A 12,877-nucleotide genomic window follows, 5' to 3' on the forward strand; every position below is an offset into this window, starting at 1 on the left:
CACATTTTCTTTGAAAGTGAGTTTTGTGTCACAGTGTAGATAGTGAGATTTGCTTCAGGGCCTGTGGTTGGAAGCCCAGAGTTTCCTTCGGAGGGTTTGCGGCGGCTGGCCGCCTTTAGATGAAGTTCCAGAGAGTTGGCCAGACTTGCCTCCACCCTCTTGTCCCTGGTGTAGCTGCCTCACATGGGGTTCTTGCAAGAGCTTCCCTTGCAAGACCCTTTGGGGGTTGCTCTGCTGCACTCAAGAATAAAAGCCTCTATGATACAGAGTTGCTATGCACCAAATTTTGATGCCTTTTAAATACCTTGATGCCTGTAGCACTAGAAATGCTCTTTCCTATTTAAAATAAAAATTAAATTTTAAAATAGAGCTTTGTATACTATGTAAGCAGTTTTGTATCAGCTTTGTAAAAGCTTTGGTGTAAAAGACAGTATTTTTTGGTTTTGTAGATAAATCCCTTAATTTTTGTGCAACATAGTGGTGTTACAGCACACATCCATTGGACTATGCAAATTGATTTCTAGTAACAGCACTGAGCAACTGGGCATGTGCTAGGACCCACCCCTTCCCCCTCCAACCCATGCTATATCTTGGGTTGAGGAATGGGATGAGCAGCCTTCTGCTTACTGGAGATGCGCAGAGAAACGTGGCTGAAAACAACTAGGAACAGATGTTTTTGGGTTCAAGTGTGGTGCTGCTGCCCGGGGTGCAACCCACCCCTGCCCAGGGTTAGCCACTATCACCAGAGCTCTGCTGAGTCTGGCTGTAAAGCCCTGTTTTTGATAATCAGCACAGATGGTCATCTGTAAGGCTCAGATGGGTTCAAGTTGAAACCTTGTATTTTATAAAATGGATGATGTTCAATTAAGGAACTGATTCTCAGTTATGTTTACAGCACTTGAGATTGTGTTTTCTTGTACATTTTGTATTTTAAAGCCTTTTATAGGAGTACAGTGCTCCTTACACAAATACAAAGGGAAGAAGAGCCAGCAATTCAGGCTCCTCAGTTACAGTGCTGAGATAATAAACGGTGACAGGTCAACAGTCTCCTTGAAATCTGCCTGAGTGTTCCTCTGCATAGGGCTGGTGTGGAGCCCCTCACTCTGTGCCAAAGTGAAGGGCACTTTGGCTTTTAAAAAGTCCACTTGGTTGGGAACCTTTGTTTATTTTACGGAGGAGAGGGTAGAGTTCCAAATTCCTTCCGAAGCTTCAGTTCAGCACCCTCGAATGGGTGCAAAGGACATTCCAAGGTGTCTGCTGAGTTCAGGACAACTGACCTGCCCAAGGTGTGCATGAAAAGTAGGCAGAAGTCCCTTTAAAAGTCAAGCCTGAGTTTTTGTGTGAGGGCCTCCTGCCCCCTATTGTCCTCTGAGGATATTGCAGTGCAGTCCATCAAAACAGCCTGTGATTTTTGCCATCTGTTATTCTTTGTGTCAAGCTAGAGGGGGGCTAGCATCCTTAGGTGGGACCACCCCTGGCACAATGTGACCACGGAGGTCAGTATCCTGGGGACTGGGGCCAGCGCTCTCTGCCACCCTGCCCCCCACCAGAAGGGACAGGGGGTAGAACATTGGGATCTTTACTCTGAAGCCCCCTGGAGTCATACGCTGAAGGCACCAGGGTTTACATTTTTTAAAAAGAAAGCAAGCCTGCTATGGACATCAGCCCTATGGAATCTGTAGGCATGGACCATAGCCAAAACAGAACAAAGGCTCTCTGCTACTTAAGAGGCCCAGATCAGACCACTGGGAGCAGGGTGGTGACATTCTACCCCCAGCCCTGCATTCAGGGTCCAGCCATCATCTTTGGGATGAACAGGCAGAGTAATAAGTAGGGGGGATGGAGCTGGGGCTTGAGCTCCTCTGGGGGCTTTCTGAGAATTTTGTCAAGCCAGAAAGAAGCTACCAACCAGGTTGAGGGCGCTGGTTCTCTGGATGCAGGAGAGTCCCGTTAGCTGAGGACATCAGCCAGCTCTTACCTCCTGGCTCCCTCACCTACAAACACACCCATTCTTTGGGGGCCTGTAGCACAGTGCGAGGTGGGTCACCAACAGGCATCAGACTGGTGTAGTCATCAGGGGCTAGCTGCAGAAGTGACAGATTATTTAGGCAGGGAGCTCCAGGCTCAGCCAGGTTCCCAAGCCCTCCAGCCACACCTCACCTGGTAGGCCTGGAAGATGCTGAGCAGATCCTTCATACCAGCTGTGTATGGGACACCCTGCATACGGACCAGGGCTCCTGGCTGGGACAACACTGAAGTGGGAGCAGAGGCCAGGGCAGCAGGGGGCGTGGTGAGGTAGCCCACAGTGGTGGGGGAGACTGGGGGGCTAGGGTGGGAAAGGCAGGGATTTAGTAGTGCAGTGCTACCTGTGGCCTAGACCAAGACCTACCTGCCTCTTCCCTTGTTTCTGCCTTGTGTTTGGTTCATTTCCTCCTCCCTAATACCCGTCTCTACAGAGTCATCTCTGTTCTAGTTTGTAGATGGCATCAGGCAGCCCACATCTGTCACTCCCTTGTCATCTCAGAGTAAAGTCGAAGTTCCAGCAGACCTTGAGTTATTTGGCCCAGGAAGGGGATCATGATCCTCCCCCAAACCAGGACAAGGGGGCAAGACTGTGAAGTAATCTTAGCAGCAGGGTACCTGGGGTAGTAAGCTGTGTAGTTCATGTAGAGTTGAGTGGCTGGCCCTGGGTAGTAGGCAACCGGGGTGGGGGCAGCGGGCACCCTGGCAGCTGGGAGCAGTGCTGAAGAGGGATACAGAGCTGCTGTCTCAGTGGGAATGAGTGTTGGGGTGGCCTGGAAGGTGGCGTAGGTGGGCGGTGAGAGGCCTAGAGGCAGAAGTAGAGAGCATATCTGCAGGGAGCCCAGCACCGCCCTGGGTGGGGCAGCCAGAAGGGAGTCCCCACCGTAGAAAGTGAGGGTTATAACATCCTGGCCCCCACATACCTCCTTCTTCCCCAGCCCCCTGGGACACTCACAGGGCAGCTTGCAGGGTGGAGGGGACATGCCACTGCGGCCCAAGGTGCCCCCCATCAGGACATGGCTCATCTCCTCTGTGGAGCAGGGGACCACCTCCACATAGCGTTCCTTCATTGCTTTCTTATGGCAACGCTGAGCAGCAGCTAGGGCCCGCTCTGCTGATGTCATCTGGATGAAGGCATCACCCGACGGCCGGCCCTGTGCACACCATGTTGTAAGCAGTCTGTCGTGTGCAAAAATGCCTTCCTCCCAATCACACACCCCTCTGTAACTAAGTGTGCTCCCCCACTGGACGCAGCTTTACCTGCTGGTTGAGTACCATGTGCACACCGTGGGGCCGAATGTCAGCCGCTGCCTCCCCCAGAAAGCTTAGGATGTCTTCAATGGTGGCTGTGTAGGGCAGGCCTCGAAGGCGTACACAGTCTCTCCCGGTCCCAGCTGCCAGTGGGAAGGGGATAGGCAGCAGTGGAGCAGTCAGTGTGGGAAGGAGTGGGCTGGAGGCATAGCGGTTCAGGACCTAGTAAGGAAGGAAGCAGCAGGCTGGTTATGCCAAGTAGGGCAGGGCCAAGGAGGGCATGGAAGGGGCACCCTGGAGAAGCACACGGGGGTAGGGGGAGCCCTGGGTGGCTCACCTGCTGCACCTCAGCTGCAGTGCTCCGGAAGAGTTCAATGTATCGCTTACCCAGCGTGCCCTTATGCCTGCGTAATGCAGCCTGTGCCAGCTCCTCACAGGCGAAGAGGGCAAAGGCATCACCAGTGGGCCGGCCGTCAGGGTGGCGCACAAAGAGCAGCCCATCGGCACCCCCAGTCACTGGGCACTCTGGCCCCAGGAAGCCTAGCACATCTGCTGGCCCAGCCGAGAAGGGCAGTCCCCGCAGCCGCAGGATCACTTGGTCTTCCCGTGACAGGAAACGGGCCACCTCTAGTGAAGTGCCTTGGTGGGGGGCGTGGGAGTCACCTACTGACTTCATTTGTGCCCTTCCAAATACCCACCCACACCTAGCACACATGGGAGCAGAAAGGCAAGGGGCGTCAGGGAAGCAGGACATGGATCAAGAACCGGGGGATCTAGATGCTGTTGGGAGCACACTCACCCCCTGCGATCTTTACAAACTCCTCTCCTGTTGCTTTATATACCTGTGGGAACAGCCCATGAGTTTCATGCTTGCCCGGCCTCAGCTCTGCCCTGCTCCGCTCCCAAGCCCAGAGCCCCACCTCAATATAGCGGACACCCATGTGGTGCTTGTGTCTCTGCAGTGCTAGGTCCCGCTGCTCGCTGTCCACAAAACGGATGAGGGCCTCACCATTTCTGCGGCCCTGGGCGTTGAGGCACAGTGCTACACCACCCCTGTGGAGCCAGTGCTGTGTTAGTGCCTCCTGGGTAGGCCTGCCCTCCTGGGTCCACCCATGCTGCTGTACCCACCTGGCAATATTGAGCCCTGTGAAGAATCTAGCCACGTCCTGGTCTGATGACTGCCAGGGCAGCCCGCGAGCCCGAACCACAGTCTCGCTGTCCACCACGTCGGCCTTGCTGCTGTGGGGCGGGGCTCAGTCAGAGCTGTCCAGCTGGTGTCACCCCCAACCCTGCCCCCTAACTCACCAAGGCCCTGTCTCATATTTCTGCTTTATCACTTCGGGCTTCGAAAACAGTTGACCTGAGAGGAGATGGCATGGGGGTCAGCAGGGTCTGGTGGAGGGGGGTCTCCCCACCAAGCGCTGCAAAAAGAGGACAGTTGAGGGGGATGAGGAGGTAACAAAGGGGCTTTCACCTTGTGGTCTCTCAGAGGTGAAAAATGGGGAGGGGAACTTGGAGGAAGTAATAGGCAGGCAGTCACCCAGCCCTGAGAACAGGTGAAAGGTGGTGAGAGGAACCTTACCGCTGGGTCCATCAAGCAGGTGGAGGATGACAGCTACCATTGTCTTCACTTCCCACACCCCAAAATCGTCCTCTGTGGCATCTGTCTCCAGCCCCAAGTCTATGAGCAGAGAACTCACAGTGAGGAAATCCCAGCATGAGAGGGCAACTAGCATGTCCCACCGAGGTTCAAGTCCCCTACATAGATACATGCAGAATCCTGGCAAACACATTTGTTTTGGCCCAGCTCATGGATCCCCTTAAAGATCCCCAGCCCAGACATATGTAGACATATGCCCACATTCCAAATGTGCACAGGCACAGAGACATGCAGTCAGGGACTCAACAGGTAATGTAAACTTGTATGTGTTCATTCAACCCACCAGCATGCACATACTCAGAGACATTCAGCCTACAGCCGCCCCTCCACCGTAATCCTGCTAGGTCACAGATACCCTGTGCCATGGTGGCTACAGTGAGGTCCCTGGCAGGGCGGGTGCTCGGGTGCTGCACGTGGAACTCTCTGCGGAGGTCGTAGAAGGAGAAGAAGGTGTCGGGGAGCGCCAGGTTCTGGGGGCACATGGGAATGGGGATGAATGGGGGAAACTGAGCTGCCCTGCCCACCCCCGTGACAAGAGGGGTCCTAGGAACCCTACCCCCTGTTGTGCCCTCAGTGGCGGCATACCTTCCTGGAGGCCTCAGGGTGCAGGACCTGTCGCAGCAGCTGCTGCCCATCAGTGCAGAGCATGTAGGGGCCCCCGCCCAGCAAAGCCACATCCCCGCTCACCAGCTGTGAGAACTAGGAATAGGGAGCAGAGAGAGACAGAGGGACTCACAGCTAGGCGGGCAGGGGGAGGGAGGGCACAGGCTTGCAAAGCTGGTTCAGCCAGATGTTCAGCCCTACCCTGCCTGGGGAGGAGGTGGCTATGCCTGTTGGGCCTGGCTCTGTGTCCTCCTTCTCCCCCAGTCCACTGTCACCTTCTCCAGGCCAAATGGGAGCAGTCACATATCACCCAAGCCCCCATCACACACACTCCAGGAGTCTGGAATGGGGCCAGAGCAAACACCTGGTGGAGTAGGACAAGCCAGGTGGGAAAGGGCGGGGCAAAGCAGGTTAAACCTGTCCCTGACCAGGCACCACCCTCAGGTGGGGGAGGCCCAGTCCTGCCTGAGGCCTGTCCTGCTCATGGTCAATGGCAGCCCCGCCCCTAGGTCTGACCAACTGAGGGGCAGAGAAACTCCAAGGGCAGAACTGACAGAGCTCCACACCTGGACGCCAGGGGCAGCATGAGCTTTGACCCAGATCTTATCGACCGGGTGGCACTGAGTTGTTTGCTCATAGAGGGGGCGGAAAGCTGCCTTGTCCCTCCCCCATCCTCTATCCCTGCTGGAGAACTGGTACAAGCACAAACCACAGGCCCAAGAACCTCTTCTAACCCCAGCTTTACAATCTGTGCCTGTTTCCTCATCAGGAACCACCAGAGTTGTTGGACGATGAAAGAACTTGTGCTAGTAAAGCACTTTCACTCATTCCACTCAAGAGTCAGGCACAGGGTGAGCCCAGTAATGAAGATAAAAACAGCAAAGGGAACCGACTCCCACTTCAGCCAGGGCCGGGAGGCACCCCAGGCCTTTGCACTCAGAAGGCAGGTAGCCTCCAGGCGGGGTCCGGACAGCGCCCACGCCTGGCCAGCCGGCCGAGACAGGCCTGGACGAGCAGCTTACACCTGGCGGCGCCTGCCTCCTGGGCAGAAACCGCCCTACGCCCCTGCTCCAGCGTCTTCCTGGCGGATGGGTGGGCCGAGGACGCAGGCAGCAGGGACCGTGACCTATGGCCAAGTCTGGGCCCCTCGGCCCTTTCAGCTTCCGGCTGCTGTTCTGAGAGACCTGGCCGGGCAGGTCCCCAGAGGCGTCTCAGCCTAGCTGTCCCGCAGGCCGGGGACTCTGGGAGGGGTCTCGCAGCTTCCATCTCCACCCCCTCAGTAGGAGTGGACCACTGGAAAGTCTGAAAAGACGCCCCCCTAGGAATGGCCGGCACACGCGGACACACGCACACGCGGGAGTCGCTGAAAGTTTCAAACAACAGGAACCCGTCCTACCGCCCCGGCCAGTTGGTTGTGGTGCGCCAGGCCTCGCCTTCTGCCGCCTCTACCGCCGAGAAATGTCCCTGCAGCCCAGCCGGGCCTCCATTCACCCCGGCCCCAGCGCTCACCTGCTGCAGCACCTTGTCCAGCGGCTCGGCCCGCGCCAGGCTGTCGGCGCTCAGGCCGCTCGCCTCACGGCACTGCGGGCTCAGCGCGGCCGCCTCGGCGCGTACCAGCGACTTATGCAATGTCCCCACCTGCGAGCGCCGGGGAAAACCGATCAGCCGCTGCACCGCTCGGATCCTGAAGCTCCCTGGAGATCCCACCGCCCTCTTTCCACCCTACCTGGCGGCTCCGCGGCTCCACCACTTGCCAGACTAGGAGGATTAAGTCGGTCTCGTCGGAGCCCAGGTCCTGCCCCAGCGCACCCGCCGTGGCCCCGAACAGTACGACCAGGGGTCCAGGCCCGGGACGGGGGTCGGCAGCGGAGTCTGCGGCGGGGTTCGGGCCTGAGGGCGGTGGCTGGGGTGGCGGCGGAGTCATGGCCGCAGAGGGAGAGTGTGCTCGACCAGACAGACACACGCGGACCGACGAAGCGCACACAGTCACTGACCGACGGCAGACGCGTTTCGGCCTAGGCGGGACACCGTGTGTTATGGGCGGCACCTGCGGCCCGGCTGCCGCAGTGGGCGCTGTTGAGACCCGCCCAAAGCGCCCCGCGGGGCGGGGCGGCTACCGGCCCCCGCCCTCTCTGGGCGAGTTACCTGTCGGCCCCGCCGGCCACGTGACCGAGGGCGGCCCCCGGGAACCATGACGGTGGGCCGCTAGACTCTAGCCCTACACGCGCACACTCACAAGGCCGGCCTGGGCTCGCACTCCCCCAGCGGGCCCTGCCTGACTTCTGGGGCGACCCCCTTCCCTCTCCGCTCCCCCACCGGGCCTCCGCCAAGGAAAGAGTAAAACCAGGGGCATTTTTTAGTCCGTAAGGGTCCTTTGGAATTGTGAAAATCACCACGAGGCAGTCTGGAGGCTGTGGGGGTCACGACGGCCGGTCTGGAGGGGTAAAAGAAGTCACCCAAGGTCAAAGGGGCCGGTAAGAGTTACCAGGTATCACCCAAAGGCTTGTAGGGGGGGTCGCCAGAGGTCGACTGGTGTGGGGGGAGGGTGGCAGGAAGCACAAGAGATCATTAAACCCATTTGAGTATTCACCAGAGGTCAGGGGAAAGGGTTTGTGCACACAAGTGCGAAGGCTGGGCCTCAGCCTGGCTCCAGGAAGTGCCCGCGGTGCCAAAGAGCGGTCGGAGGTGCGCAGGCCTCGGTGCTGGGGAAGGAAGAAACGCGTCTCCCCCATCCCCGGCCCCAGCTCCCGAGAGCGGCTCCCCGGCACTGAGCCGGATGGTCCTGGCAAGGAGCCTCACCCCTACCGCACGTGAGGCCTGCCACCTCTTTTCGCCCTTCCCCCTTGACTACAGGCCTGTTGCCTGGAGATGTGAGCGTGCTGGCCGGTGGGGGCTAGAGGCAAAAGTGCAATGTGCCTAAGGGAGCCGCAAATTCTCCATCTCTTCTTCGGACAGCCCTTCGTGGAGGGCTCCCAGCACACTTTCGCCCTGTCGGGCTTGGTGAAGCTCCTTTACGGCGAGTTTCCAGTCCGCCCCGGATTTTCCCGAATTCTCCCGTTTATGTGACTAAGAAACTGAAGAAGAATCCGGCGGGAAGAAGGGGCTCCAGCCCGGCAGGAGCAGACACAGAGGGTTGCCAAGCCCGAGACGGAACTGGGGCGGGAGCCGCACCTCACGCTTTCGGACAAGCTGGGCGCTACGTTCGGACCTTCAGACAACTGAGAGCGTAGAGGAGGCGCCTCCGAGGCCTTGCCCACTAATTCAAACTGCACCGCGTCCCCATTTGGCGGATAAACAGACTGAGGGCGCCCGGGACACGGCGGCTGGAAGGGAGAGGTAAGTAGACCGGGTTTCCAGCGGTTTAGAGCGACCAGCCCTTCCCCTTGCGGTGTAGGCGAATGACCACGCTCCGCTGTCCGTGGTAAGACCGCCACCCTACTGCCAACCCGCTTGACCCCACCCCGGAGGCGCTAAGCCAATCAGGCCCGGGGGGAGGAGGAAATGCGCTCTTCAGGTACCACCCTCCTCTAGATAAGCCTGGAATGTCAAATATTTGTTCAGTGGGCGGGGCGCAACCGCTAGTTAAGGCCCCTCCCCCACCCAGCCAGGAGCTCGCGTGCGCCAGGCTAAATCGGGCCTTCCTCCCGGCCACGCCCTTGCAGCTAATTGCACGTCACCCCAACAGCACCCCAGCCTCTCCTAAAACTTCCCTGGCGTGCATTGCCCCTTGTCAGTCTCCGGACTGGGCCCTGCTCCAAGACGACGGAGCCCCGGGCCATCCCGGCGCTACCTGATCTAAATCTCACCCTTCCTGGCCCCCCCATCCATTCAACCTTCAGACCTTCGCGCTGGGCCCTTCCATATTCTTCCTTCAGCGCGGGTCTCAAAGCCGGGTTCTCGAGGAAGCCTCCCCCTCGAGGTGCCGTCCTGAGCGCATTCCCATTGGAGAGGCATTCATGCGTGTACAGGTCCCTGTGGGGTAGTAACCCCAAGCGTGGGGCGGCTCCCCCAAAACTCCCGTGCACCTATCCAACCGCCTCCACCTACATGACAATTCCCGATGTTTGGACTCTTGAAAAACTAAATTCGTTAAAACAACCTTAGGCCTCCTGCTTTGCTGAGCTCCCTTACTCATCTTCAGATGGGTCCTCCCAGATCACACCATTAATACTAAACAACCCGCACTCCTGTCCCCCAGCCGGCTCTCATGTCTCCTTTCTGCCAGCACTAAACCAGCTACTAACAAGATAAATCGTTTATTGTCTCCCTACCCCACCATCCACCCACCCGCGAGAATATCAGATCCTGGAGGAAAGGCTCAACCCCAGAGCCTATCACTGGGCCTGCCAGGCACAAAGGCTCAAGAATGAATGAATGGTTGACTAAGCTCTCTTCCCGTATCCATGAAAAGTAACCTTCCCTGGGGCCACAGGGCCTTTCACTAGAGTCTCATCTGTGCCCTTTCCTCCCCTCCCAACACACCCTTGCCCTGGTTAACCTCTGCCCTCCCTCCAAATTTTCCTCTCTCAAGGCACATCCCTCCTTAGCAGGGGTCCCCACTGTAGTTTGAGATTTCTGTATTTCACTGATAAATGTCCCCCAGCCCCACACCGCTACTAGCTAGTGTTCACGAATCACGAATGAATGAATCGGAGATACGGTGCGCGGGAAGAATCAGCGAGGCTCCAACGGCAAACCGTACTCTGGGTACCTGGGAAAAAGGAACTTGGTCCATCGAGCCTGCCCGCAAGCTAGCGGAATCCTATCCTCACTTCAGCCCTTGGAAGCCTGCCACTAAGGCAGCCGGCGCTCCAGCCGCAGGTATGTGAAAGTCTGGGCAGATACAGGGTGGGGTTCCTCACCAGGGGAGTGTGGCTCTTCTCGTGGACTTCCAGCGCGTGTAGGAATGGTGTAAAACCCCCTCCTCGCTCCCTCCTGGGAAATATTCCGCTGTCGAAGAGGATTCGACACTGGGTGCTTGCTTGGCGATCCACACTCGCGACGATCCACACTCGCCGGCCCAGGCCCATCCCCACCCTCGCGGTCAGCGGCCCCCAGCTGGGCCAGCTGCGACCCTTCCTTACCTCCCAGGCCTCCAGAGTAGCAAGCGCACTAGGTTCCCCTGGGGTTCGCATCTCCACGCCTTTGCCGCCGAATAGCCTTTGAGTACCCACCAGAGGGCGCACTGACTCTGTAGACGGAGCCAGGTGTTGCGGGGCAGGGAGGAGGAGCTGGCACTGGAAGGCTCGACCGGAGGACGCCCCAGGTGAAAGGGGAAGCCCTTGACATCGCCCCCCAGGCCACTTACCTCCCGCTTGAGAGTCTTCGAGGCTCCTGGCTCTCTGGACATAGGCCAGGATTTTAAGCTTGGTCTTCAGGGCCCTCAAACTGCTCTGTTACACTTTCACCCACCACTGTGCTCTACACTGCTGTGATTCTTCTGGTCTACAGACTGCTGCACATGCTAAGCTCCCTGCCTGGAGCACCCACCTACCTCATCATCCCTTTGTTTTCCTGGCACACTCCTACTTATCCATCAAGACCCATCTCTAATAATTCTTCTTCCAGGCAGCCTTCCTTGACGCCTAGACCAGGTTAGAGGCCCTGTTCTGGGCCCCTTGCCCCAGGGTTCTGTCATTATTGGATCAGTGTTGGCCTCTCATGACTCTAGGGAGGCTCTGGCAGCAGAGGAATAGGAGGCTGCTGAGCTGTGACCTTTAGGGAGAATCATTTGCCTCCAAATAGACTTAGCTGTGGCTACCACACCAGCTTAGAAGCCCGGGTGTTGATTGGGTTGCCCCAAGCCCAGCCGCCCACCTGGTTCACGTAGGGAAGCTTGGAGCTGGGGCGAGGGAGGGGTGGTTGCAGAGGGCCCAGTTACAGAGGAGGGCAGAGGCTGCTGGCTGGATTCTCACCTGAGGAAGATACCACAACTGGCTTGGCTCCTCAGTCCCACCTCTAGCCTTTGCTCAGAATGTTCTGCTCCACAGAACACTCTCCCTCTTTCCCAGAATTCACATCCAACCTGTGGACCTCTCAGTCCCTTATCTTCTTCTCTAGGTCTGACAGGCACCAGGACCCTATCTTGGAAAGGGAGAGGGTTATAGAGAAGGGGGTTCATCACTCATTGATTCAACATATATTAAGCACCTGCTGTGTGCCAGGGATTATGCAGGTGGTAACCGAGGAGGACAAATGAGGGGCTTGCTCTTCCAGCAGTTATATTCTAATGGGAGCTAGGCAGGAGCTGCTTCAAAGCCAGTGATCATGTCTGGGCTGAGACCTAAATCAGTTGGGTCCCCAAAAGTGGGGTCTGCAAAGTGGTCCCAGTGCAACAAGTGCAGAAGTCCTGAGGGAGAATGAGGATATCCTGTTCTAGGCAGCAAGGAAGCCATTGAGGCTGGAGATGAGAGAGTTGGGGAAGAGGGAGAGTAGAAGTTGGGGGAAACCAGAATACCCGCCAGGGTCCTCACTCACTGTGAGTGAGATGCATATGATGCATGCAATGAGAGGGTCATAAGTGGGGTTAGGTGGACAGTGATGGGGCCTGATTTAATGTTTAATGCCACAGGAATAAGGGCATAAGTTAGGACATCAGTAAGGAGGCTAGTATGGAGATGAGGGTAATGTGGCTTTGGGATGGTAGAGCTGGCAAAACTTGGTGACCACCTAGTTGTGTGTCTGAGACTCAAGGAGGTATCTTTAGTGCAGGATGACCCGGGGTCTGCAGCCCAGGGGATCATGTGAATGATGGGGTCATGGTGAAAATGAGGGAACCTCACCCTCTGACCCCTCTCCATAGTGCCAGCACTGGTTATTACTGACCAGACCTTGGCACCCCCTGCCCCAATGGCCATGGTCCTATCATCTTCAGGGCCTATGGGAGTGGGGCAACAGGGAACTGCTCCCAAGAACAGGGCCACCCTTTGAGAAGCCCATGGGCATCTGAGGCTGCAAGGCTGACAAGACATTCAGACTGTGGCCAGAGTCCAAGGCAGCCCAGGCTGTCCTGATCCGTACCCTACCCCCACTTAACCCGTGGCTCTGGACTCCTGCCTGTCCTTGCCCTGGCAGAAGGGTCTCTATTGTCTCCCATACTGGGCTTGCACCAGATTGGTCCTCAGCAGCCCCTCTGCTGGGGCCTGGGATGGAGGTGAGGGAGGCAGGGGTTTTGAAAGGGGGTCACTGGGCCAGGGTCTGAGGTGGGAGATAGTTGGACCTTAAGGGAGGAGGGTATTCCAACCACGAATGTGTTTCACTGAAAGAATATAGGAGGGGCAGGCCAAGATGGTGAGTAGATTCATTGAGGGTCACTGCAGAGAGGCTGGAAACGGTCAGCCG

The 12,877-nt window shown here is 57.4% G+C and overlaps 1 protein-coding gene across 2 annotated transcripts; it reads right to left on the reverse strand.

Moving 5' to 3' along the window:
• Positions 1-1,994: 1,994 nt before the first annotated feature.
• On the reverse strand, positions 1,995-7,460 carry ESRP2 (epithelial splicing regulatory protein 2). 2 transcript variants are annotated; one of them, XM_065898726.1, is made up of 15 exons: positions 7,263-7,460; positions 7,046-7,174; positions 5,519-5,632; positions 5,289-5,403; positions 4,856-4,954; positions 4,579-4,633; positions 4,402-4,512; positions 4,194-4,326; positions 4,073-4,115; positions 3,611-3,912; positions 3,283-3,495; positions 2,978-3,176; positions 2,641-2,827; positions 2,161-2,326; positions 1,995-2,084 (listed from the first exon to the last, which is right to left on the reverse strand). In XM_065898726.1, the coding sequence occupies exons 1-15, from the start codon at positions 7,458-7,460 to the stop codon at positions 1,995-1,997; spliced, it is 2,154 nt and encodes a 717-aa protein (XP_065754798.1). The 2 variants fall into 2 exon arrangements, with proteins under 2 accessions (XP_065754798.1, XP_065754799.1); XM_065898727.1 differs by lacking the exon at positions 2,161-2,326 and having other exon boundaries at positions 2,081-2,084.
• Between the last annotated feature and the right edge of the window lie 5,417 nt (positions 7,461-12,877).

Source organism: Phocoena phocoena, chromosome 20 (genome assembly GCF_963924675.1).
Source record: "Phocoena phocoena chromosome 20, mPhoPho1.1, whole genome shotgun sequence".
Taxonomy (NCBI): Eukaryota; Metazoa; Chordata; class Mammalia; order Artiodactyla; family Phocoenidae; genus Phocoena; species Phocoena phocoena.

Coding starts and splice junctions, on each gene's coding strand:
- ESRP2 (XM_065898726.1), bottom strand. CDS start 7,460: ATGACTCCGCCGCCACCCCAGCCACCGCCCTCAGGCCCGAACCCCGCC. Junction 3,177..3,282: donor ACATGGTACTCAACCAGCAG/GTAAAGCTGCGT, acceptor TGGTGTGCACAG/GGCCGGCCGTCGGGTGATGC. Junction 2,327..2,640: donor TACACAGCTTACTACCCCAG/GTACCCTGCTGC, acceptor TTCCCACCCTAG/CCCCCCAGTCTCCCCCACCA.